We start from the raw sequence: 26,781 nt of genomic DNA on the forward strand, positions 1-26,781 counted from the left end.
ATATCATTTGGGAATTACCCGTCTTTCGAATATCTGGGTACTGTGTTAAAAGGTGCTCCTCGCATTTTACTTATCATTATTTACAGGCCTCCAAAATATTCTCCAGCCTTTGCTGAGGACTTTACAGAACTGTTATCAACAATTACCTCAGAGTTTGACTGTTTTGCCATTGCTGGAGATTTTAACATTCACATAGATAATGCAGAAAACAATATGACAAAAGAAATCAAAACTGTTTTAAAAACTTTTGATCTGACTCAGCATGTACATGGACCCACACACAATCATGGACACACTCTAGATTTACTTATCAGTAAGGGTCTAAACATCTCATCGATTGTTATTAAGGATGTGGCACTGTCTGATCATTTCTGTATTTTCTTTGATATATTGATCTCTCCTGCCACTGAAGCTGGATCTGTGTCTGTCAAGAAGAGATGCTTAAATGAGAACACTAGTGTACTATTTATGAAGGCTATATCCTTAACACCAAGCATATCTGCTGACTCTGTTGATTTTCTCCTTGATTCTTTTAACTCAAAAGTTAAAAATATAATTGATGATATTGCTCCTGTTAAAGTCAGGAAGAAGAGTGGCAGACAAAAAGCACCTTGGAGAAACTCAACAGCAGTGCAACATATGAAAAGACAATGCAGAAAAGCAGAGCGCATGTGGCGGAAGACAAAACTTGTAGTCCATTATAACATATACAAAGACAGCCTGCATGCTTTCAATATGGAACTAGGCAAAGCTAGACAGACTTTCTTCTCAAATATTATAAACAGCAATTTAAACAACACACGCACTCTTTTTGCTACTGTAGAGAGACTGACAAACTCCCCAAGCCAGATTCCCAGTGAAATGCTCTCAAACAGCAAGTGCAGTGAGTTTGCTTCTTTCTTCTCTGAGAAAATCAATAATATCAGAAAGGTGATCAGCACATCCTTGAGTTGCACTGGGGTCAGACAGATCAGACCACCTGAGAAAGTAGTTACTATGTCTGACTTCAAAGAAATTGATGGCAAAATTTTGGAAGAAACCGTACAACACCTTAAAACATCAACATGCGCTCTTGACACACTTCCCACATCTTTCTTCAAAATTGTGCTAAACAGTTTAGAAGCAGATCTTCTAGAAGTGGTAAATGCCTCACTTCTCTCTGGGAGTTTTCCAAACTCCCTGAAAACTGCAGTTGTCAAGCCCCTCCTGAAAAAGAGCAATCTGGATAAGACCATATTAAGCAACTATAGACCGATCTCAAATCTTCCTTTCATAGGCAAGATCATTGAAAAAGTTGTCTTCAATCAGCTGAACAAATTCTTAAGCTCGAATGGATACTTTGACAATTTTCAATCTGGTTTCCGACCGCACCACAGCACAGAGACAGCGCTCATAAAGATAATAAACGATATTCGCTTAAATACTGATTCAGGAAAATTATCAGTGCTGGTACTACTCGACCTCAGTGCTGCATTTGACACTGTTGATCACAACATACTTCTTGACAGGCTGGAAAACTGGGTGGGGCTTTCTGGGATAGTCCTAAAATGGTTCAGGTCATACTTAGATGAGAGAGGTTATTATGTGAGTATAGGAGACCATAAGTCTGAGTGGACATCCATGACATGCGGAGTCCCTCAAGGCTCAATTCTTGCGCCACTCCTGTTCAACCTGTATATGCTCCCAATGAGCCAAATAATGAGAAATAACCAAATTGCTTACCACAGCTATGCAGACGACACACAGCTGTACTTAGCCCTATCGCCTAATGATTACAGCCCCATTGACTCCCTGTGCCGATGCATTGACGAAGTCAACAGTTGGATGTGTCAAAACTTTCTTCAATTAAACAAAGACAAAACTGAAGTTATTGCGTTTGGAAACAAAGATGAAGTTCTCAAGGTGAACGCATACCTTCACTCTAGGGGTAAAACAACTAAACATCAAGTCAGGAATCTTGGTGTGACACTAGAGTCAGACCTTAGTTTCAGTAGTCATGTCAAAGCAATAACTAAATCAGCATACTATCATCTGAAAAATATTGCAAGAATCAGATGCTTTGTTTCCAGACAAGACTTAGAGAAACTTGTGCATGCTTTCATCACCAGCAGGGTGGATTATTGTAATGGACTCCTCACTGGCCTTCCCAAAAAGACCATAAGACAGTTGCAGCTCATACAGAACGCTGCCGCCAGGATTCTGAGCAGAACCAGAAAATATGAACATATCACACCAGTCCTCAGGTCTTTACACTGGCTCCCAGTTAGATTTAGGATTGATTTTAAAGTATTATTACTGGTATATAAATCATTCAATGGCCTAGGACCTCAATACATTGCAGATATGCTCACTGAATATAAACCCAACAGATCACTCAGATCATTAGGATCATATCAGCTAGAAATACCAAGGGTTCATTCTAAACATGGTGAGTCTGCTTTTAGCTATTATGCCAGCCGCAGCTGGAACCAGCTTCCAGAAGAGATCAGATGTGCTCCTACTGTAGTCACATTCAAATCCAGACTCAAAACACATCTGTTTAGCTGTGCATTTACTGAATGAGCACTGTGCCGCTGTTCGTCCGACTGTTTGTACTGTACTGTATTTTACTCTATTTTTCTAAACTGTTTTAATTATTCTTATTTCTTTTAATTATTTTAATTTCTCCTATGTCAGCAGGGCATTTAGCCCGAAACTGTAAATGCCCACTCAGAAGGTGATAATGTGAAAGTGATTAATGTGGGTTTGAAAGTAGAACAGTATTTAAATGACGATATTAAAGTTTTCGTCTGAGAAAAAATGTGAACGCAGTGCTAAAGTGCTAAAGAAAGTGAAAAGAACGTGTGAGTAAATGAGGGAGAAAAGAAAGTTAAAGGAAAGTTGATAGATGGAAGTCGTAAGAAGATTGAAGGTTAAAAGAAGGTTGAAAGATTTAAGTCTTAAGGGAATCCTTTGAAAGAAAGATCTATAATAAATATTCTTTTTTATTTTTTAAAAGTACTGTATTTTATTTTATTTTTTCTAAACTGTTTTAATTATTCTTATTTCTTTTCATTATTTTAATTTCTTCTATGTAAAGCACTTTGAATTGCCATTGTGTATGAAATGTGCTATATAAATAAACTTGCCTTGCCTTGCCTTGCCATTGTTTATTTCCTTTGATATGTATTCTAAGGAGTGGTAACAAAGTTTGTACAAACATCCCAAAATATATCCATTTAGAACATTTTACTTCAGTGTAGTATATTGTTTAATTTGATCCGTTTTACTGTTCTCTTTTGTTCTCTTTTACTGAACTCTTCTTTGAAACAGAGCGGAAACATCACAGCAGACAGCTTCCGGAAAAGCTTCTTGGAGTGGGGAGCTGTCCGATTCGAAGTGGACAAATTATGCCAGGAGGACCACTTTGACTGCCCAGCTTGCAACCCAGACATGCTTGCAGTATCCGTTGATGGAAACCGTAAGCACTACAGATTCAAGAGTGCAGCAAGGTACTGTGTGTGCATTGACGGTCCATTACTTTGAAAGTAACTGCTGTGAATTCAAAATCATATGAATATTTAAAGTTAATATGTATCTCTTTTATTTAGATCGGAGGAAAAAGCCATCTTTGATGGCGTGTTCATCGCGAATGATGATGACGTTGCAAAATTCGTGGACTATGTCCATACCTCGACCAGTCATGTAAACTTGCACAACTTCACTATATTTACCTATAAAACACCACGTCCTACAGAGTACTTTGTTTGAACAAGTTTGGACTGTTCATCTTCCATGTTTTAGGTCTCTGGAAGAGGTGTCTGTGGAGGGCAATGGTCAGCGGCGCGTGAAACGTCTCAGAAGTCCTCAGGAAAAACAGACGAGGAGGGCCTGGAACTCGCTGTATGTCGTCATGGGGTTCTCCTTCGTGCCCTCAATATGTTCAGGGGGGAGATTTTTGCCTACCCCCTGTACCTACAAAAGCAAATGGCCTGTAAGCCAGTTACATTTTTTGCAATGGATGTGGCATGCAAATACTGGCCTTACCTCCAGAGAGTGACAGAGAAATGCCCTGAGCTTCAGGATCTCCTCACCATTACCCCTTTTCCACCAACAAGAACCGGGTGCTGGTTCAGAGCTAGAGCTATTGCCAGTTCGGAGTTGGTTCGACTGACGAACCGGTTTGCGTATCCACCGGCCAGAGAGCCACAACAGAGCTATATCTTACGTCACTGCATACGTATCATGTTGCCCAGCAACGCTAGCGCGGCAGCGCCAAACACAAACACACCAGACTTGTTCGAGATGCATCGGCTTCTCGCAGAACGATCAGCACATGAAATCAAAGCACTGCGAAAGCGATCAAAAAGCACAAGGAGTCGTATGATCTCCAAACACTCCCGCAGCTCTGATCGGTCCACGCTGCTCCGATGCATCTCGAACAAGGCATCAACAATAATAGACGTTGCGTTACTATGGATGCTCATGGGTTTGCGAAAATAAATCGGCATCCAAACACGGCGAATCCAACGCGTTCGTGCAGCTCGCCGTAACTTACATAGACGGATATTATAATCGAGCTGCTATTAGCTCGACTAGCTGCTATTTAAAAATGGCGGTCACAAGTTTCTCTTCAGTCTTGTTGGCCACGGTAACCCCGCCCCCAGCCTCTGACGCAAGCGGTTCTTTCTTGGCTCCGTTCTAGACCCTGCAATGATTTGGTGCTACTTAAGAACCAGTTTTACTGGTTCGGAGCTGGTGCTTTGGCGGTGGAAAAACAAAGAACCGATTTGAAACTAGGCTCTGGCTCCGAACCAGCACCAGCTCTGCCTTGGTGGAAAAGGGGTAAATGAGGCCATTTCTTTCTGTTTTTCATGCCAAAGCTCATGATTTCAAATGTGAGGTAAGAAAAAATGATTGTCCATGACATTTTCTTTCCCTGAAATCCTGCATAAGATTGTTGCCACTTAGGTTTTCTTTTTTTGTTTTCTTTTCTAAAGGTAAAATGGAGTGGAGCATACCAGTAAATTTTGATCCTGATGACAATGGTGAGCCACTTTGAGCTCATGCATATATGCTGACTCTGAAAATATAAAGCTCAGAATATTCAACATAAATGGATGGATCGATTACAATACCATCATCCTATTTTATTTGATGTGAGGATAATAAGGAAGGGCAGTGCAATATTAAAAAATACACATCGATTCTTTAGAATCGCGTGGAAAGACAGTATGTCACGTTATAAAAAGGCCCTAAAAGCGGCCAGGGCTGAGCACCTCCGCAAACTAATAGAAAACAAGCAAAACAATCCAAGGTTTTTATTTAACACCGTGGCTAGACTAACAAATAAACAGACGTCACCCGAACAAAATATCCCGTTACAGTTCAGTAGTAATGATTTCATGAACTTCTTCACTGAGAAAATAGAAAGCATCAGAACCACAATTGTAAACGTTCAATCTTCAATCGCGCCTTATAATTCAGCTTCAATTATCACCCCGCAAGAACAATTACAGTGCTTTACAACTATAGAACAAAAAGAGTTAAATAAACTTATCACTTCATCTAAAACAACAACATGTTTATTAGATCCTATACCAACTAAACTACTGAAAGAAGTGTTACCTGTAGTGGAAGAGCCTCTCCTCAATATTATTAACTCGTCTTTATCTTTAGGTCATGTTCCAAGAACATTTAAACTGGCAGTTATAAAACCTCTCATTAAGAAACCACAATTAGATCATAATAATCTAGCAAATTATAGACCCATTTCAAATCTTCCATTTATGTCTAAAATATTAGAAACTGGGCTCTTTCTTGCAACAAAATGATATCTATGAAAAGTTTCAGTCTGGATTCAGACCGCATCATAGCACTGAAACTGCGCTCGTTAAAATCACAAATGATTTACTTTTAGCTTCTGACCAAGGCTGTATCTCAATACTAGTTTTACATGATCTTAGTGCTGCGTTCGATACTATAGATCACACAATACTCTTAGATCGACTACAAAATTATACTGGTGTTCAAGGACAAGCACTAAGCTGGTTCAAATCATACCTATCTGACCGCTACCATTTTGTCTATTTAAATGGAGAAAAATCGATCATAACTCCAGTAAACTATGGAGTGCCGCAGGGATCTGTATTAGGCCCTCTGTTATTTTCAATATATATGATGCCACTTGGAAATATTATAAGGAAACATGGAATTAGTTTCCATTGTTATGCTGATGACACTCAAATATATATTTCATCACGGCCGGATGAAAACGCAAAATTTTCCAAATTGACAGAGTGTGTTAAAGATATAAAAGATTGGATGACGCGTAATTTTCTTTTATTAAATCCAGACAAGACAGAGGTAATACTTATCGGTTCAAAAAACCGCCCACAAAACCTCGCACAATACAACTTTAACATCATAGGATGTCCTGTTACATTATCCTCTACAGTAAAAGACCTGGGTGTTATACTCGATTGCAACCTGTCTTTTGAAAATCATATTTCATATGTTACAAAAACAGCCTTTTTCCACCTTAGAAACATTGCTAAGCTACGTAATATGCTATCAGTTTCTGATGCAGAAAAGTTAGTTCATGCATTCATGACCTCGAGACTGGATTACTGTAATGCTTTATTAGCTGGTTGTCCTGCATCCTCAATAAACAAGCTACAGTTAGTCCAAAATGCCGCCGCTAGAGTTCTTACGAGATCAAGAAAATATGATCATATAACACCGATTTTATCATCACTGCATTGGTTACTTATAAAGTTCCGTATTAATTATAAGATATTGCTACTGACTTATAAAGCCCTAAACGGCTTAGCTCCAGTCTATTTAACGGATCTTCTATCACCCTATAATCCATCGCGCTCTTTAAGATCACTAAATTCAAGGCTTTTGGTCATACCTAGGATATCCAGAACCACCAAAGGAGGGAGAGCATTTTCACATTTGGCTCCAAAACTCTGGAATAGTCTTCCTGATACTGTTCGTTGCTCAGACTCGCTCTCCCAGTTTAAAACTAGATTAAAGTCGCATCTCTTCAGCCAGGCATTCATATAATCCCACAGTTCAAACTACAATCCGGCCTCTAGCTCATAAATGCCAGAGGAGAACTGGCCCCCGACTGAGCCTGGGTTCTCCCAAGGTTTTTTTTTTTCTCCATTAGGTCACCTGATGGAGTTTTAGGACACCATTTGGTCACTTGATGGAGTTTTTCGGTTCCTTGCCACTGTTGCCTTTGGCTTGCTCAGTTGGGGATATTTTGGGGATATTTAATTTAATTTTATCAATCAATAAATTCCTCTTGAAACAAACTTTGTTGTATTATTTTAATTTAATACTGTGAAGCTGCTTTGATACAATCTGTATTGTGAAAAGCGCTATACAAATAAACTTGACTTGACTTGACTATTTCTTCACTATCCTGTGCTATTTACCTAACCCTTTCATGGGACAGTAATCAAATGGCACAAGACAGCAGATTAATAGTTCCATAGTACTGTAAGTTATTATCTCTGAAAAGTTTGTGATTCAAGTCTGCACAGTTTCTTCTCCTACTGCTACTGGAAAGAAAGGTGATAATCTCATATTTTTTATTTTTGCAGGACGCATAGACATGCGCTGGAACCAACAAAAGTTTGACAACTTGGCTTCTACCCTTGCCCGCCGATATCGGAAGGTAAAGACACCAGTTTTCCCTTATGCAAAAATGCATAGCGATATTGTAAAATAAAATATTAAATGTTCATACCATATATATTGATAGTCCACGTATATACGAATATACTGTATATTTAATTAGTGTTGTATGTGGTTTTCTAATAGTGAAGGTACTTCACAATCCTTATCAACAATTGTCAAAGTTGTAGGCGTTTCCCTCATTGTCATTTATGTTTGAAGGCCAAAATAGCCCTGCAATGCCAGTTGCATAACCTGGAGGCCATGAAAACGGTAATGGACATCTCAGACAGTCAACTGGAGAGGTGGATCTTTGATGTCAATGAGTGGGCAGAAGGTAGGATATACTGTTTTATACTGTTTGATATGGTGCTTGATGTATCACTTCTGACTAAGCTTGGCTGCAATTCCAAAGAGGCTCATTGTAATCGTAGTCAAAGAGCACATACTCTGATTGCTGATGACGTGTGGACAAGATTATCCCCATGGGGACAATAAAGAACCTAACTATACTCAAATTTAGCTACAAGTGTAGCCTCTCAGTTACAGAGAAATATGAAAAGATTGTTGAGGCTTTATTTTGCTCATACACCAAAAATATTTTTTCATGGAATCAAGAAGCATATTTCTTATCTCTTCATTTCTTCCTCTCAGCAACAACATCCCCAAATGATGCTGATGTTGCCGCTGTTGCCAGCCCAATAGAGGAGCTGGTGGCAAGTGTTAAGAGGAGGTCCCAGCGTCTTTATAAGGACAGTGACGGATGCAAAGGACGTGCCCGAATCCGCCGAAAGATCAGGGAGGAAAAAAAAATCTTAAATTCTGTAGTGGAGAAGTATAACACCTTGGTTCCTAATGCAGAAAAACTGACATTGGACACCATTCTATCTGACGAGATTGTTTGGCCATGGCAGCTTACACACGGTGGTATGTACACAATTCCGTTGACTTTGTGAAATAGTCACATAGTAGGACAAAATCTGTCATGCCTCGATTGTAACCCCAGAAAATATTGAAATACTAATCTTAATTACAACCGACTTATGTTTCATCTATGTATTTCAGACTCTGTAGATCTAAGGACAAAGAGGAAGGCGTTCGACATTGTGATGGCAGTAAGGAGACTTGAGCAGGAGAAGAGGATTCTTATTGCAGAGATGAACAAGCATTGGAAGTCTCTTTGCACCCGTGCAGACACCCTGAAGCAGATGTCATCCCAGCTTTCTAATGTGACATCAGGTATGTATTTGTTATACTTGGCATACATTACAATGTTTCTGAATGTTTCTGATTAATAAAGGCTCAATGTGTTTTAACATGTAAGGTGAGACGTGGGGCCTGCTTCAAGATGGTATCCGAGGTCTACAGAGCTTGACGATGAAGAACAAGGAAGCAAGCAACAGCCTGGCAAAGCATGCAAAGAAATGTTATGTTCAAGTTCTGACTGAAACCGAAATTAACTTCGATAGTGATTCTGAGGAGTACCATACCAGCAGTGACTCTGAGCAAGACTAAACATGGCCAGAGTCCTTTTTTATGCGGTTGTGTGCTGGGGAGGCAGCATTAAGAAGAGGGCCGCTGGGACAGGTTGGTAAGGAAAGCTGGCTCTGTGTTTGGCATGGAGCTGAGGTTAATCATTTAACAAACTGAGGATAATTTGCAGTAGCAGTCTTCTGTCATGCTCAAAAACGAGGAGGTCATTTGTCCCCAGGGCAAACCAGCAACTCAATGTCACAGAAAAGGTTAGGGGAGAAATGGACTTTTCAGCATGAGTCTCACCCTGCGCCAACCATCACATCACTTTGTCTATTGTCTAGTATCCACTATCCATTTCACTGTCTTACAGGCTACATTAGCCCCTCTACACATTCTGGGCTGTGGTCCCAACATTTACCCCTGTTGGCTTGTATAATCTTTTTTTTTTTTTTTTTATAAATATATTTAAGTTTCTGTTGTTCTATTTATTTGATCTTCTTTGTATTGTTTTTGTTAAGCAATACTATTACACTCTTTTTTTCCATAGTCATATTAAACATGCACAGCTTTGCACTGATTAAATCCCTGCAATGTTTACTTTTGCACTACCACCACTGCAAATCACTCCATAGCGGCCCATCATGTATCACAGGGTCAGTCCCTACCAGGCCTTTGTAATCACTCGACATGCTCTTCACTTTTTGCATTTGTGATTTTTGTTATGTGTCTGAGCTATGTGTGTTGTTTTTGTATAAGCTAATAAATGCCTAAAATGTGGTGTGTCGTCTTAAGTACAGTGTTTATACTAGGGGGAAGAAGACATTTCATCATGACAGTTTCCTCCATCTCCTAGATACATCTTACATGGATACACAGATAACATTTATTCATGAGATCATATGGTTTATATGTATTTCTTTAATGTTATTATTTCTGTCTTATTGCCAGGGAAGCTGGATTGCTTTGTTTATTGATATTTTTAGAACTATAATGCTACATCTATCAACATTTATTTAGATGTTATCATGGTATTCATTACATTATTTTAATTATGTCATTTCAGTATTATTATTGGTGAAACATTACAGTATGCAGTCAGACAGAACACTACAATGTGGGCTGAGCGGGTCACATATGAATCCCATATCCCTCAATGCAGGTCAGGGGGTCTTTAACGCCAGTATAGCTTCAATGTACATATTTAATCAGTGGTTTTGTCACCAGCAACAACACTTTGCTCAGTTTTGAACTTTTCGAGTGTAGTTGAAGCCCATTCACAGCAGACAGCAGAAAAACAGAGTCGTCGAACAAGTCCACCCACCCAGCCCGGAAGAACTACAAGTAACACTAGCTTTGTAACTGTGTTCTGTGGGTGTCTCTAGTTGAAGTTGTAGTTTCAAAATATATTGGTATATTTCTCATAAGTAGAAGTTGGCAGTGTAGAATTTTGGATATACCCTGTTTTTGGGGGGGATGGGGAACACACTGGTCTCATCAGATTTTAAAAATTGAATCGTTAAATAAGTCAAAATAGCTTATTACCACATTTGACAGTGGTTAAACATTGGAGACCATATCTGCATGACAGCTAAGGTCCAGAGCTTTCTATAAGAGCTGGTCCTATGTGTGTAGCACATTCTGTTGCTAAATGACAAGCCTGTACAAACATGTACTGGGTTCAAGGTTCAGAGCAGAGGTCAATAATTCAAACCAGGAGTATTGTATCCTCTTCAGACTGACATATGTTACTGTTGAGGTTTGAGACCTTTCCAATGATGTGCTTGCTATAGTCCTACGACAACGTTTACATTTTTACATATAATCATGAAGCCCATTTTGCAGGCGATAGCCTCCTTTATTGTCCCCAGAGGGATATTTGCCTTGAGTTCAAATACTTCACACATAAAACTTAACATATTATTTTATCATACATCCGACATATACTTACAATAAAAAACAACATAAACAAATGTTAACATAAACATAACATTTCTTTGCATGCTTTGCAAGGCTGTTGCTTGCTTCCTTGTTCTTCATCGTCAAGCTCTGTAGACCTCGGATACCATCTTGAAGCAGGCCCCACGTCTCACCTTACATGTTAAAACACATTGAGCCTTTATTAATCAGAAACATTCAGAAACATTGTAATGTATGCCAAGTATAACAAATACATACCTGATGTCACATTAGAAAGCTGGGATGACATCTGCTTCAGGGTGTCTGCACGGGTGCAAAGAGACTTCCAATGCTTGTTCATCTCTGCAATAAGAATCCTCTTCTCCTGCTCAAGTCTCCTTACTGCCATCACAATGTCGAACGCCTTCCTCTTTGTCCTTAGATCTACAGAGTCTGAAATACATAGATGAAACATAAGTCGGTTGTAATTAAGATTAGTATTTCAATATTTTCTGGGGTTACAATCGAGGCATGACAGATTTTGTCCTACTATGTGACTATTTCACAAAGTCAACGGAATTGTGTACATACCACCGTGTGTAAGCTGCCATGGCCAAACAATCTCGTCAGATAGAATGGTGTCCAATGTCAGTTTTTCTGCATTAGGAACCAAGGTGTTATACTTCTCCACTACAGAATTTAAGATTTTTTTTTCCTCCCTGATCTTTCGGCGGATTCGGGCACGTCCTTTGCATCCGTCACTGTCCTTATAAAGACGCTGGGACCTCCTCTTAACACTTGCCACCAGCTCCTCTATTGGGCTGGCAACAGCGGCAACATCAGCATCATTTGGGGATGTTGTTGCTGAGAGGAAGAAATGAAGAGATAAGAAATATGCTTCTTGATTCCATGAAAAAATATTTTTGGTGTATGAGCAAAATAAAGCCTCAACAATCTTTTCATATTTCTCTGTAACTGAGAGGCTACACTTGTAGCTAAATTTGAGTATAGTTAGGTTCTTTATTGTCCCCATGGGGATAATCTTGTCCACACGTCATCAGCAATCAGAGTATGTGCTCTTTGACTACGATTACAATGAGCCTCTTTGGAATTGCAGCCAAGCTTAGTCAGAAGTGATACATCAAGCACCATATCAAACAGTATAAAACAGTATATCCTACCTTCTGCCCACTCATTGACATCAAAGATCCACCTCTCCAGTTGACTGTCTGAGATGTCCATTACCGTTTTCATGGCCTCCAGGTTATGCAACTGGCATTGCAGGGCTATTTTGGCCTTCAAACATAAATGACAATGAGGGAAACGCCTACAACTTTGACAATTGTTGATAAGGATTGTGAAGTACCTTCACTATTAGAAAACCACATACAACACTAATTAAATATACAGTATATTCGTATATACGTGGACTATCAATATATATGGTATGAACATTTAATATTTTATTTTACAATATCGCTATGCATTTTTGCATAAGGGAAAACTGGTGTCTTTACCTTCCGATATCGGCGGGCAAGGGTAGAAGCCAAGTTGTCAAACTTTTGTTGGTTCCAGCGCATGTCTATGCGTCCTGCAAAAATAAAAAATATGAGATTATCACCTTTCTTTCCAGTAGCAGTAGGAGAAGAAACTGTGCAGACTTGAATCACAAACTTTTCAGAGATAATAACTTACAGTACTATGGAACTATTAATCTGCTGTCTTGTGCCATTTGATTACTGTCCCATGAAAGGGTTAGGTAAATAGCACAGGATAGTGAAGAAATAGTCAAGTCAAGTCAAGTTTATTTGTATAGCGCTTTTCACAATACAGATTGTATCAAAGCAGCTTCACAGTATTAAATTAAAATAATACAACAAAGTTTGTTTCAAGAGGAATTTATTGATTGATAAAATTAAATTAAATATCCCCAAAATATCCCCAACTGAGCAAGCCAAAGGCAACAGTGGCAAGGAACCGAAAAACTCCATCAAGTGACCAAATGGTGTCCTAAAACTCCATCAGGTGACCTAATGGAGAAAAAAAAAAACCTTGGGAGAACCCAGGCTCAGTCGGGGGCCAGTTCTCCTCTGGCATTTATGAGCTAGAGGCCGGATTGTAGTTTGAACTGTGGGATTATATGAATGCCTGGCTGAAGAGATGCGACTTTAATCTAGTTTTAAACTGGGAGAGCGAGTCTGAGCAACGAACAGTATCAGGAAGACTATTCCAGAGTTTTGGAGCCAAATGTGAAAATGCTCTCCCTCCTTTGGTGGTTCTGGATATCCTAGGTATGACCAAAAGCCTTGAATTTAGTGATCTTAAAGAGCGCGATGGATTATAGGGTGATAGAAGATCCGTTAAATAGACTGGAGCTAAGCCGTTTAGGGCTTTATAAGTCAGTAGCAATATCTTATAATTAATACGGAACTTTATAAGTAACCAATGCAGTGATGATAAAATCGGTGTTATATGATCATATTTTCTTGATCTCGTAAGAACTCTAGCGGCGGCATTTTGGACTAACTGTAGCTTGTTTATTGAGGATGCAGGACAACCAGCTAATAAAGCATTACAGTAATCCAGTCTCGAGGTCATGAATGCATGAACTAACTTTTCTGCATCAGAAACTGATAGCATATTACGTAGCTTAGCAATGTTTCTAAGGTGGAAAAAGGCTGTTTTTGTAACATATGAAATATGATTTTCAAAAGACAGGTTGCAATCGAGTATAACACCCAGGTCTTTTACTGTAGAGGATAATGTAACAGGACATCCTATGATGTTAAAGTTGTATTGTGCGAGGTTTTGTGGGCGGTTTTTTGAACCGATAAGTATTACCTCTGTCTTGTCTGGATTTAATAAAAGAAAATTACGCGTCATCCAATCTTTTATATCTTTAACACACTCTGTCAATTTGGAAAATTTTGCGTTTTCATCCGGCCGTGATGAAATATATATTTGAGTGTCATCAGCATAACAATGGAAACTAATTCCATGTTTCCTTATAATATTTCCAAGTGGCATCATATATATTGAAAATAACAGAGGGCCTAATACAGATCCCTGCGGCACTCCATAGTTTACTGGAGTTATGATCGATTTTTCTCCATTTAAATAGACAAAATGGTAGCGGTCAGATAGGTATGATTTGAACCAGCTTAGTGCTTGTCCTTGAACACCAGTATAATTTTGTAGTCGATCTAAGAGTATTGTGTGATCTATAGTATCGAACGCAGCACTAAGATCATGTAAAACTAGTATTGAGATACAGCCTTGGTCAGAAGCTAAAAGTAAATCATTTGTGATTTTAACGAGCGCAGTTTCAGTGCTATGATGCGGTCTGAATCCAGACTGAAACTTTTCATAGATATCATTTTGTTGCAAGAAAGAGCCCAGTTTCTAATATTTTAGACATAAATGGAAGATTTGAAATGGGTCTATAATTTGCTAGATTATTATGATCTAATTGTGGTTTCTTAATGAGAGGTTTTATAACTGCCAGTTTAAATGTTCTTGGAACATGACCTAAAGATAAAGACGAGTTAATAATATTGAGGAGAGGCTCTTCCACTACAGGTAACACTTCTTTCAGTAGTTTAGTTGGTATAGGATCTAATAAACATGTTGTTGTTTTAGATGAAGTGATAAGTTTATTTAACTCTTTTTGTTCTATAGTTGTAAAGCACTGTAATTGTTCTTGCGGGGTGATAATTGAAGCTGAATTATAAGGCGCGATTGAAGATTGAACGTTTACAATTGTGGTTCTGATGCTTTCTATTTTCTCAGTGAAGAAGTTCATGAAATCATTACTACTGAACTGTAACGGGATATTTTGTTCGGGTGACGTCTGTTTATTTGTTAGTCTAGCCACGGTGTTAAATAAAAACCTTGGATTGTTTTGCTTGTTTTCTATTAGTTTGCGGAGGTGCTCAGCCCTGGCCGCTTTTAGGGCCTTTTTATAACGTGACATACTGTCTTTCCACGCGATTCTAAAGAATCGATGTGTATTTTTTAATATTGCACTGCCCTTCCTTATTATCCTCACATCAAATAAAATAGGATGATGGTATTGTAATCGATCCATCCATTTATGTTGAATATTCTGAGCTTTATATTTTCAGAGTCAGCATATATGCATGAGCTCAAAGTGGCTCACCATTGTCATCAGGATCAAAATTTACTGGTATGCTCCACTCCATTTTACCTTTAGAAAAGAAAACAAAAAAAGAAAACCTAAGTGGCAACAATCTTATGCAGGATTTCAGGGAAAGAAAATGTCATGGACAATCATTTTTTCTTACCTCACATTTGAAATCATGAGCTTTGGCATGAAAAACAGAAAGAAATGGCCTCATTTACCCCTTTTCCACCAAGGCAGAGCTGGTGCTGGTTCGGAGCCAGAGCCTAGTTTCAAATCGGTTCTTTGTTTTTCCACCGCCAAAGCACCAGCTCCGAACCAGTAAAACTGGTTCTTAAGTAGCACCAAATCATTGCAGGGTCTAGAACGGAGCCAAGAAAGAACCGCTTGCGTCAGAGGCTGGGGGCGGGGTTACCGTGGCCAACAAGACTGAAGAGAAACTTGTGACCGCCATTTTTAAATAGCAGCTAGTCGAGCTAATAGCAGCTCGATTATAATATCCGTCTATGTAAGTTACGGCGAGCTGCACGAACGCGTTGGATTCGCCGTGTTTGGATGCCGATTTATTTTCGCAAACCCATGAGCATCCATAGTAACGCAACGTCTATTATTGTTGATGCCTTGTTCGAGATGCATCGGAGCAGCGTGGACCGATCAGAGCTGCGGGAGTGTTTGGAGATCATACGACTCCTTGTGCTTTTTGATCGCTTTCGCAGTGCTTTGATTTCATGTGCTGATCGTTCTGCGAGAAGCCGATGCATCTCGAACAAGTCTGGTGTGTTTGTGTTTGGCGCTGCCGCGCTAGCGTTGCTGGGCAACATGATACGTATGCAGTGACGTAAGATATAGCTCTGTTGTGGCTCTCTGGCCGGTGGATACGCAAACCGGTTCGTCAGTCGAACCAACTCCGAACTGGCAATAGCTCTAGCTCTGAACCAGCACCCGGTTCTTGTTGGTGGAAAAGGGGTAATGGTGAGGAGATCCTGAAGCTCAGGGCATTTCTCTGTCACTCTCTGGAGGTAAGGCCAGTATTTGCATGCCACATCCATTGCAAAAAATTTAACTGGCTTACAGGCCATTTGCTTTTGTAGGTACAGGGGGTAGGCAAAAATCTCCCCCCTGAACATATTGAGGGCACGAAGGAGAACCCCATGACGACATACAGCGAGTTCCAGGCCCTCCTCGTCTGTTTTTCCTGAGGACTTCTGAGACGTTTCACGCGCCGCTGACCATTGCCCTCCACAGACACCTCTTCCAGAGACCTAAAACATGGAAGATGAACAGTCCAAACTTGTTCAAACAAAGTACTCTGTAGGACGTGGTGTTTTATAGGTAAATATAGTGAAGTTGTGCAAGTTTACATGACTGGTCGAGGTATGGACATAGTCCACGAATTTTGCAACGTCATCATCATTCGCGATGAACACGCCATCAAAGATGGCTTTTTCCTCCGATCTAAATAAAAGAGATACATATTAACTTTAAATATTCATATGATTTTGAATTCACAGCAGTTACTTTCAAAGTAATGGACCGTCAATGCACACACAGTACCTTGCTGCACTCTTGAATCTGTAGTGCTTACGGTTTCCATCAACGGATACTGCAAGCATGTCTGGGTTGCAAGCTGGGCAGTCAAAGTGGTCCTCCTGGCATAATTTGTCCACTTCGAATCGGACAGCTCCCCACTCCAAGAAGCTTTTCCGGAAGCTGTCTGCTGTGATGTTTCCGCTCTGTTTCAAAGAAGAGTTCAGTAAAAGAGAACAAAAGAGAACAGTAAAACGGATCAAATTAAACAATATACTACACTGAAGTAAAATGTTCTAAATGGATATATTTTGGGATGTTTGTACAAACTTTGTTACCACTCCTTAGAATACATATCAAAGGAAATAAACAATGGCAAGGCAAGGCAAGGCAAGTTTATTTATATAGCACATTTCATACACAATGGCAATTCAAAGTGCTTTACATAGAAGAAATTAAAATAATGAAAAGAAATAAGAATAATTAAAACAGTTTAGAAAAAATAAAATAAAATACAGTACTTTTAAAAAATAAAAAAGAATATTTATTATAGATCTTTCTTTCAAAGGATTCCCTTAAGACTTAAATCTTTCAACCTTCTTTTAACCTTCAATCTTCTTACGACTTCCATCTATCAACTTTCCTTTAACTTTCTTTTCTCCCTCATTTACTCACACGTTCTTTTCACTTTCTTTAGCACTTTAGCACTGCGTTCACATTTTTTCTCAGACGAAAACTTTAATATCGTCATTTAAATACTGTTCTACTTTCAAACCCACATTAATCACTTTCACATTATCACCTTCTGAGTGGGCATTTACAGTTTCGGGCTAAATGCCCTGCTGACATAGGAGAAATTAAAATAATTAAAAGAAATAAGAATAATTAAAACAGTTTAGAAAAATAGAGTAAAATACAGTACAGTACAAACAGTCGGACGAACAGCGGCACAGTGCTCATTCAGTAAATGCACAGCTAAACAGATGTGTTTTGAGTCTGGATTTGAATGTGACTACAGTAGGAGCACATCTGATCTCTTCTGGAAGCTGGTTCCAGCTGCGGCTGGCATAATAGCTAAAAGCAGACTCACCATGTTTAGAATGAACCCTTGGTATTTCTAGCTGATATGATCCTAATGATCTGAGTGATCTGTTGGGTTTATATTCAGTGAGCATATCTGCAATGTATTGAGGTCCTAGGCCATTGAATGATTTATATACCAGTAATAATACTTTAAAATCAATCCTAAATCTAACTGGGAGCCAGTGTAAAGACCTGAGGACTGGTGTGATATGTTCATATTTTCTGGTTCTGCTCAGAATCCTGGCGGCAGCGTTCTGTATGAGCTGCAACTGTCTTATGGTCTTTTTGGGAAGGCCAGTGAGGAGTCCATTACAATAATCCACCCTGCTGGTGATGAAAGCATGCACAAGTTTCTCTAAGTCTTGTCTGGAAACAAAGCATCTGATTCTTGCAATATTTTTCAGATGATAGTATGCTGATTTAGTTATTGCTTTGACATGACTACTGAAACTAAGGTCTGACTCTAGTGTCACACCAAGATTCCTGACTTGATGTTTAGTTGTTTTACCCCTAGAGTGAAGGTATGCGTTCACCTTGAGAACTTCATCTTTGTTTCCAAACGCAATAACTTCAGTTTTGTCTTTGTTTAATTGAAGAAAGTTTTGACACATCCAACTGTTGACTTCGTCAATGCATCGGCACAGGGAGTCAATGGGGCTGTAATCGTTAGGCGATAGGGCTAAGTACAGCTGTGTGTCGTCTGCATAGCTGTGGTAAGCAATTTGGTTATTTCTCATTATTTGGCTCATTGGGAGCATATACAGGTTGAACAGGAGTGGCGCAAGAATTGAGCCTTGAGGGACTCCGCATGTCATGGATGTCCACTCAGACTTATGGTCTCCTATACTCACATAATAACCTCTCTCATCTAAGTATGACCTGAACCATTTTAGGACTATCCCAGAAAGCCCCACCCAGTTTTCCAGCCTGTCAAGAAGTATGTTGTGATCAACAGTGTCAAATGCAGCACTGAGGTCGAGTAGTACCAGCACTGATAATTTTCCTGAATCAGTATTTAAGCGAATATCGTTTATTATCTTTATGAGCGCTGTCTCTGTGCTGTGGTGCGGTCGGAAACCAGATTGAAAATTGTCAAAGTATCCATTCGAGCTTAAGAATTTGTTCAGCTGATTGAAGACAACTTTTTCAATGATCTTGCCTATGAAAGGAAGATTTGAGATCGGTCTATAGTTGCTTAATATGGTCTTATCCAGATTGCTCTTTTTCAGGAGGGGCTTGACAACTGCAGTTTTCAGGGAGTTTGGAAAACTCCCAGAGAGAAGTGAGGCATTTACCACTTCTAGAAGATCTGCTTCTAAACTGTTTAGCACAATTTTGAAGAAAGATGTGGGAAGTGTGTCAAGAGCGCATGTTGATGTTTTAAGGTGTTGTACGGTTTCTTCCAAAATTTTGCCATCAATTTCTTTGAAGTCAGACATAGTAACTACTTTCTCAGGTGGTCTGATCTGTCTGACCCCAGTGCAACTCAAGGATGTGCTGATCACCTTTCTGATATTATTGATTTTCTCAGAGAAGAAAGAAGCAAACTCACTGCACTTGCTGTTTGAGAGCATTTCACTGGGAATCTGGCTTGGGGAGTTTGTCAGTCTCTCTACAGTAGCAAAAAGAGTGCGTGTGTTGTTTAAATTGCTGTTTATAATATTTGAGAAGAAAGTCTGTCTAGCTTTGCCTAGTTCCATATTGAAAGCATGCAGGCTGTCTTTGTATATGTTATAATGGACTACAAGTTTTGTCTTCCGCCACATGCGCTCTGCTTTTCTGCATTGTCTTTTCATATGTTGCACTGCTGTTGAGTTTCTCCAAGGTGCTTTTTGTCTGCCACTCTTCTTCCTGACTTTAACAGGAGCAATATCATCAATTATATTTTTAACTTTTGAGTTAAAAGAATCAAGGAGAAAATCAACAGAGTCAGCAGATATGCTTGGTGTTAAGGATATAGCCTTCATAAATAGTACACTAGTGTTCTCATTTAAGCATCTCTTCTTGACAGACACAGATCCAGCTTCAGTGGCAGGAGAGATCAATATATCAAAGAAAATACAGAAATGATCAGACAGTGCCACATCCTTAATAACAATCGATGAGATGTTTAGACCCTTACTGATAAGTAAATCTAGAGTGTGTCCATGATTGTGTGTGGGTCCATGTACATGCTGAGTCAGATCAAAAGTTTTTAAAACAGTTTTGATTTCTTTTGTCATATTGTTTTCTGCATTATCTATGTGAATGTTAAAATCTCCAGCAATGGCAAAACAGTCAAACTCTGAGGTAATTGTTGATAACAGTTCTGTAAAGTCCTCAGCAAAGGCTGGAGAATATTTTGGAGGCCTGTAAATAATGATAAGTAAAATGCGAGGAGCACCTTTTAACACAGTACCCAGATATTCGAAAGACGGGTAATTCCCAAATGATATTTGCTTACATTGATAGATATCTTTAAAAAGAGCAGCTAGACCCCCACCTCTCTTTACAGCTCTGCAGACACTCATAAAAGTAAAGTTAGGAGGGGCTGTTTCATTGAGGATTGTTGCACTGCAGCTGTCTTCTAGCCAGGTTTCATTTAGAAGCATAAAATCCAGGTTGTTTGTGGTTATTAAGTCGTTGACTAGAAGTGATTTATTTTTAAGTGAGCGAATGTTTAAAAGTGCTAACTTAACAGTCTTACTTTTTGTCCCCACAGCAATCTTAGTTTGACATGTAGTAGGCACCAGATTAGTTGGGTTTGCTGTACGGCTATTGAAGGCCTTAGACTTTCTATCTTGTAATAGAACAGCAATAGAGAAAGATACAGGCACACTGGGTTCCCGCTTGTTCTGTAAACATTTGAGAAAGTTACTGTTATCATAACAGGAACCCAAAACACATCACTGAGAGCTGGTATCAGTTGTTTTTGGTTCACCTCGAGCAGATGGAGGAGGGTGTGGGCCCTGGCGTTTTGGCCGAAGAGGCCGAAGAGCTCTCACAGGAGGAGGGGGCGGGCGAGCTCGGCGCGCAGGCTTCGGTGTTTGAGGTGCCTGACGATTTTTGGTTGGTATCTGGGGGCTTGCAGCAAAAGAGTGGGATAGTCTGGTTCCAGCATGCACTAATTCTTCCATTTTCTGTGAGAAGCACAGGAGTGGAGTCGCTGGCGAGAGTGAGAAAGTATCTGGTGAAAGGGGCTGTTGCTCAGGTGTTATAGGAGGCTGTGATATGCTGTCCTGGCTTCCCTGGCTGTTTTCCAGGAAGTCGTCCTTGGGTGCTGAATCTTGGAGCAGTTCTAATATGTCTGTCTGTGGTGAGCTCTGTGGGCAGGGCTCAGCTGAGATTGTGTCCGTGAGCAGAGGTTGTTGTGGCTCAGTGGTGTTATCATTGTCCTTGTGTGATATGTCAACCGCATGTCCATCTTGTTGCTGAAGTGAAGTCCCGTGTTCATTCATACTGTTTCCAGGTGTGTGTGTGTCGTTCAGATTGACACACACTGCAGAAGGATGATTGAGGGAGAAGTCGATATTGTCCTTTAACACTCTTGAACCAAGTTTGTTTGGGTGATGGCCATCCCGATGAAATAGTTGTCTCTGACTCCAGAAAAGATTGAAGTTGTCAATGAAGTTTACTCCTTTTATATTGCAGGTTTTTTGCAGCCATGTATTAATCCCAAGCAGCCGAGAAAACCTGTTTGTTCCTCTTGCTGGGAGTGGTCCACTGATGAATGTTTGAACTTTCAGTCTTTTAAGTGTTTCAAAAAGTTCATTGAAATCCTTCTTAAGGAGTTCTGACTGCTCTTTATGAATATCATTCTTCCCCACATGAATTATGAGTCGATTTGCAGTCTTATGTTTCATCAGAATGTTCTGAAGTTCCCTGTTTATATCAGAAGTTGTTGCTTGTGAAAGGCAGCATGTAGTTGTATCCCTGCTGCTAATGTTTCTGATTATGGAGTCTCCCACTATCAGAGTCCTGGGCTCGGCTGTGCTCTGAGCTGAGTGCCGCTGTCTGCTCGACCTTGAGCGCCAGTTAGCATCAGTGTTAGCTACTGGCTGATACAGTCTGTGTTCGATCACATTCATCACGTTTGGGGATTCCTCATTTACATTCATTAGTACTTCAAATCTGTTCTCAAGATGTATAGGTGTTGGTGGGAGACCAGTGTTTGCCATCCTTGTCAGAGCTGTATCTGGGGTAGAGGATGCTACTGCGGCAATATGTGGGGCTCGTGACAATCTGATGTCTCGAGTGCCTTTGGGTCTCGCTCCCTGTTTGTGCCATCGATTTGTAAGTCGATCGGCTTGTTTCTCTACCTGTCGAGGAGCACTAGTTTCATGGGACTCACCGGCTATATGCTGAGGGTGTCCATGACGAAGCTCTATTGTGTGTTCCGTCTGGTTTGGTGGTCCCGTAAATAACTTTGTTTCAAGAACTGCAATCCTTTGTAAAAGTCTGTGGCAGTTAGTGCAGCAAGTAGATTCCAGAAGAGGCATTTTCTCTCTTATCCTTGTAGGCAGTTGTGTTTTCCTTTCCCCGGAATGTAAGCTGGTCGGGTAGAAGAATTCTGCGTTTTTGTGGTAATCCAAACTTTGTCGTTTGAGCACTGTGCTGATTTGCTGAAGTTAAAATTAGGTGATAAAAGGAGCTAAACTATAAAAATATAGAAGATAAAATATAAAATATAAAAGCGATAGAGCAAAGCGCGGAGCAGTAAGCAAGAGCGTCCGAACGGTAGCTGAGTAAACTTGTGTAAACTTCACTCATACACTATACACTGGTGTATTTGGGGGACCTGGCCATTAAACATACCGGATATTGTTTGACATTCAGTCTAAATCTATACGCAAAGAGGGCTACAACGGCTTCCATACTGTTTAGAATTAAGCCTGTGCAATGTTTAGCCCATTAATCCAAGGGAACACTTCTGGGATCAGGAAATGATATTGGGGAAAAGATGTCAAAGTCGGTAGCCATTGGAGTTGAATTTGAGATCTTCAGAATGACCTGTTTTTTCATAAATGTCGCAGTGCAAACTGCTGATGAGAGAACATGCAGGGCAGGACTTAGGTTGGTGGAGGCCCCTGGGCTTGAGTCACTTTCGGGCCCTGCCTTCTAGGCTATACATTACTTTAAATAGAACACAAATGATACATACACAAGCTATGTATTAGAGCTACACAATTCTGGATAAACTGAGAATAAAAAGTAGAGATCACGATTCTGAACAAACAACTAAACAAAATAACATAATTTATGTTAATTGCTGAAGTCTATTAAAAATGTTTAATTAATCTGAATTATATAAAAAAAAAAAAAACTTTGGTTTGAATGAATGATTCAATTCCTCAATCAAATACACTTGCTTCATAGATGAATCAGCATTTTTTAACGAATCTCCTGAATGAACGATTCAATGACAAATGTTTTTTTTAAAGTCATTTGTCGCCATCTGGTGGCGTAACAATATAATCGATCCAATCGTTATTTGAAGTGCAAAGCTACTTTCAAAAGGTGACTGGTACCGTAGACAGTGTTACATGTTAAAAAAACGTAATAATTTATTTATATGACCACTGATTGAAGCTTGAAAAAGTTTTTTCCAATAAATACATAATGATTAAAAAAGTTCAAAGTGATCATAAGTTTATTGCAATGCACAAATGTCTTGGTCAGAATGAGAATAAAACACTTATTTACCTGGAAAACATATGTTTTGATTGTGGCATTTCTTTGAGATTTAGAATCCAGTATAGGCTAATTATTGTATAGGCTAATTATTGTTTCTTTTATGAATTTAATAAAGAACTCTGTCTCGTATTCTGTCCAAACGATCCATGTAGGCTACTTTTGTGTCCATTCGTTTTTCCTTTTTTAACCCGTAATTGAAAAACGAAAAATGAACGGTTGTTGTCTTTTTAAAACGCAAAGTTGAACACCAAAATTTTAATTTGAACTGGCTACACCAACTGCTGCGCAAAAAAGTAAATATCGACGAATTTTCAGATTTTTGCCCCTTTATTAAACATTTAAAATATTCACAAATTAATATGGAAAACATGTCGATTTGACTGGTTTTCTAAGGCCAAATTAGAACATGGAATTGATGTTTTTCCCGCAGTGCTGAATGAGAAGAGCCATTAATATTATTAATAAACTATTGTTTTGGCTAAAATCACATCTCCATCTCCGCTGTTAAGCAGATGCGCTTTTGGAGAGAAATGCACCTTTCATACGGATTAATCAGAAGGTATTAGCTTTCGATTCGAATTTGTTCGATTTAAAGTGGACATTTCAAGCTTTAGCCTACATAAGCTATATTTTGTTTCAGTTCTCGCGCTCCAGTTTACGGAGATCATGAAAGCGTCTGATTGTTTTATTTTATTTTACAAAAGCACAACATTTTCTTGTTATTGTGAGTTTACACAAATAAAAGTAGATGGGAATAATGTATTATTATTTTCTGTATGACAAGAAATGATAGAGTAGCCTAGGCTATTTTAAGTTGTTTCCACTGTTGATAGGAAAATGCAAGTGTTCGCGCTCGCGCCTCCGTGTCATGCAGTGCGCGCTCCACACTCAGCTTTGTTCCTTTTTTGCATAAAAGCCTCTTCTAAATATAGCCTATTAAATGTTATAATAAAATAATATAAAATTATTATTATTTGCGTAGCTGTACATGGACCTCAAACACACCGCGTCTTCTAAGTCAGGTGACTGTAAATGCGCAAAAACGGTTTCCATTGCAGTTTTGCGAAATATTCCTTTTTCGAATTGCCTGAAAAACCTCCTCATGAGAGTGTAAAAACTTTTTTGCGATAAACGGGAGTTTTTGCGAAATTGACGTGTTTCCATTGTGCTTATTTTCAATTCGCAATTTCAATTTGCGCAATTTGAAGGGTAATGGAAACGCGGCTACTGTCTAATGCGGACAGGTTTTTTCAACGGTTCGGCAGTAAACGAGGCACTACGTAACTGCCAATAACCAATCAGCAAACCTCAAGATGACTGACATTTAATTTAGCTAATTAAATTACATTTTTCATGGCAGGGCAGGGCCAGGTAACAATGCTAGACCAATCAACAAACTTTAAATGAAAAATTAAATGACTGACATATTATTGAAAAAATCAAACGTAAACGGGCGGGGCCCCCTATTGGGCGGGGCCCATGGGCTTGAGCCCAGTCAAGCCCAATGGTAAGTCCGGCCTTGAGAACATGAGTTTATGGTTGTCTATAAAGGGTCTAATGGCTCTGTTCATGTGTACTATCATCATCATCATCATGCCCTCATAGTATTATATATGGAGTTACGCAATTATTACCACAAATACTTACACGGCCAAAGCGAACAGTGCGTTGATCCAGCATTCTAAGAAATGCTTGGCTAGACATCCCTGGTGCAGCCATCTTCAGCTCTTCAAAAGAAAAAAGGACATCTGTTGCGTACACAGTTGAATAGTGAGAAGTGGCAGGCCAGTAGTCATTACGGATCAGGTCATCCACTCCAGGACTCCAAGTGGCTTCACATGCTTTGCATATAATCTGAGGCAATCTGAGATCATATCGCCCTGGAAAAAGAAGGAAATATATACACAAAGTTAATTCTGACAGACCAAACTGTGTCATTCTGACAACTGATATGGGAACATTTGACTAAGGATGGATCAGGAGGACACTTCTACAAACATTTTGACAGGCAAATTAACTATCCCCATTCAAACAAAGGTTAATTGTTTTCCTCCACATAGGTGGGCCCAGCCAATCTAATCAACACACAACCTATTGACACCTCTGGATTTCCATCCATGATAAAGAAAATCAGAGAAAATCAAAAAGAAAATTCTACAGAAGTGACCCCCACCCAAACCCATAAAGTTCTTCTTACCATTCATTGTAACCACAACTATGGACTGTCCTGCGATGACACTGGATGATACTTGTAGACAACCGCATATTGTCTCTGGCATCTCCAAAGGAACAAGACGCTCTTAAAAACAAACAAAAAAACACATGGATGAGAATTAAACAATAACATTTATTTACTGGAAACTATTTTAAACAAGATGCACTTGACGGCTTCATCGACCTATCAGAAAACAGCATTTCGTTTTTCAGTCAAGTCTAAGAATGTGACTTAAAAACTACAACTTACCACACTGGGTTAGAACCCTCTCCACAACACAAGTTGTGGGAGGCAATGGATGAAAAAATGCAAGTGTCATCGAATCCCTGTTGTGGAACACTTGACCTTGGTGGACCCTGACATCACACTGGCCACAGAGGAATGGGTGTGGTCGGCAGTCACAACAACGGATAACGGCTGGACCATTTCCACAATGTTGGCAGATCCGAGTTGCCGCATGTTGTCGAGCCACCATGGTGTTGACCAGTCGGGGTCTCTCTTTCTCCCACCACCCTGATATGAGGCTCTTTCGAGTCGACCAGTCTGCTGAGGCTTGAAGTGCCATTTCATCTTCATGTATGTCCTCACCCAGTGAGCGTTTAAGCTCTTGAAGGAAGGACTCTGTTAAAACAATGCACAATATTTAAAAACAGTAGCATTGAACAATGGCGATTTTATAATAAATGAACATACTGTTTTGAACCAGTGAAGTCAAAATAAATAACACACCTGCAGTAACGGAAGGAAAGTCAATGGTCATTTCCGCACTGGTTTCCGGAGCCCTGACATGAGAGACACCAGTCTTTCGACTCTGGCTGTGACTGGGACCTGCTGTAGCAAAAAAGCTGTTGCTTTTTACACTCAATGACACAAACTTTACCTGATGCTAGGCACAGGTACGTAATAATAACCTCAGATATATTCTAATTCAGACCCATGACTTGTGATTATGTTGTATACCTTTCCAAGATACAAAACTAGATCTGGAGTCTACATTTTAATAAACATTAATGTAGAAAAAATCTTACCTGCTTGTTTCCGGGATGATCTGAGAGAGAGAACACAATACAACAGTAGAGAGAGTAACAAAATACAAGACAAA

General features: G+C 39.5%; 2 protein-coding genes across 2 annotated transcripts; one reads left to right on the top strand and one right to left on the bottom strand.

Annotated features, from left to right (window-relative positions):
* Nucleotides 1-3,432: 3,432 nt before the first annotated feature.
* LOC309498654 (uncharacterized protein) lies at nucleotides 3,433-9,921 on the top strand (the record flags this gene model as incomplete). The annotated part of the gene is made up of 9 exons (XM_082169499.1): nucleotides 3,433-3,491; nucleotides 3,591-3,684; nucleotides 3,784-3,973; nucleotides 4,980-5,027; nucleotides 7,596-7,669; nucleotides 7,891-8,005; nucleotides 8,323-8,595; nucleotides 8,734-8,907; nucleotides 8,993-9,921. The coding sequence occupies 9 exons, from the start codon at nucleotides 3,433-3,435 to the stop codon at nucleotides 9,181-9,183; spliced, it is 1,218 nt and encodes a 405-aa protein (XP_082025625.1). The 3' UTR covers nucleotides 9,184-9,921.
* A 1,068-nt stretch (nucleotides 9,922-10,989) lies between these two features.
* LOC309498726 (uncharacterized protein) lies at nucleotides 10,990-26,532 on the bottom strand. Its single transcript, XM_082169628.1, has 13 exons — nucleotides 26,409-26,532; nucleotides 25,929-26,300; nucleotides 25,662-25,763; nucleotides 25,112-25,344; nucleotides 16,736-16,914; nucleotides 16,543-16,636; nucleotides 16,254-16,443; nucleotides 15,200-15,247; nucleotides 12,558-12,631; nucleotides 12,222-12,336; nucleotides 11,632-11,904; nucleotides 11,320-11,493; nucleotides 10,990-11,234 (listed from the first exon to the last, which is right to left on the bottom strand). Exons 1-13 carry the CDS (start codon nucleotides 26,437-26,439, stop codon nucleotides 11,089-11,091), a joined length of 2,031 nt encoding a protein of 676 aa, XP_082025754.1. The 5' UTR covers nucleotides 26,440-26,532; the 3' UTR covers nucleotides 10,990-11,088.
* Nucleotides 26,533-26,781: the final 249 nt, after the last annotated feature.

Source organism: Leuciscus leuciscus, assembly GCF_965113295.1.
Source record: "Leuciscus leuciscus genome assembly, chromosome: 1".
In the NCBI taxonomy this organism is placed as follows: Eukaryota; Metazoa; Chordata; class Actinopteri; order Cypriniformes; family Leuciscidae; genus Leuciscus; species Leuciscus leuciscus.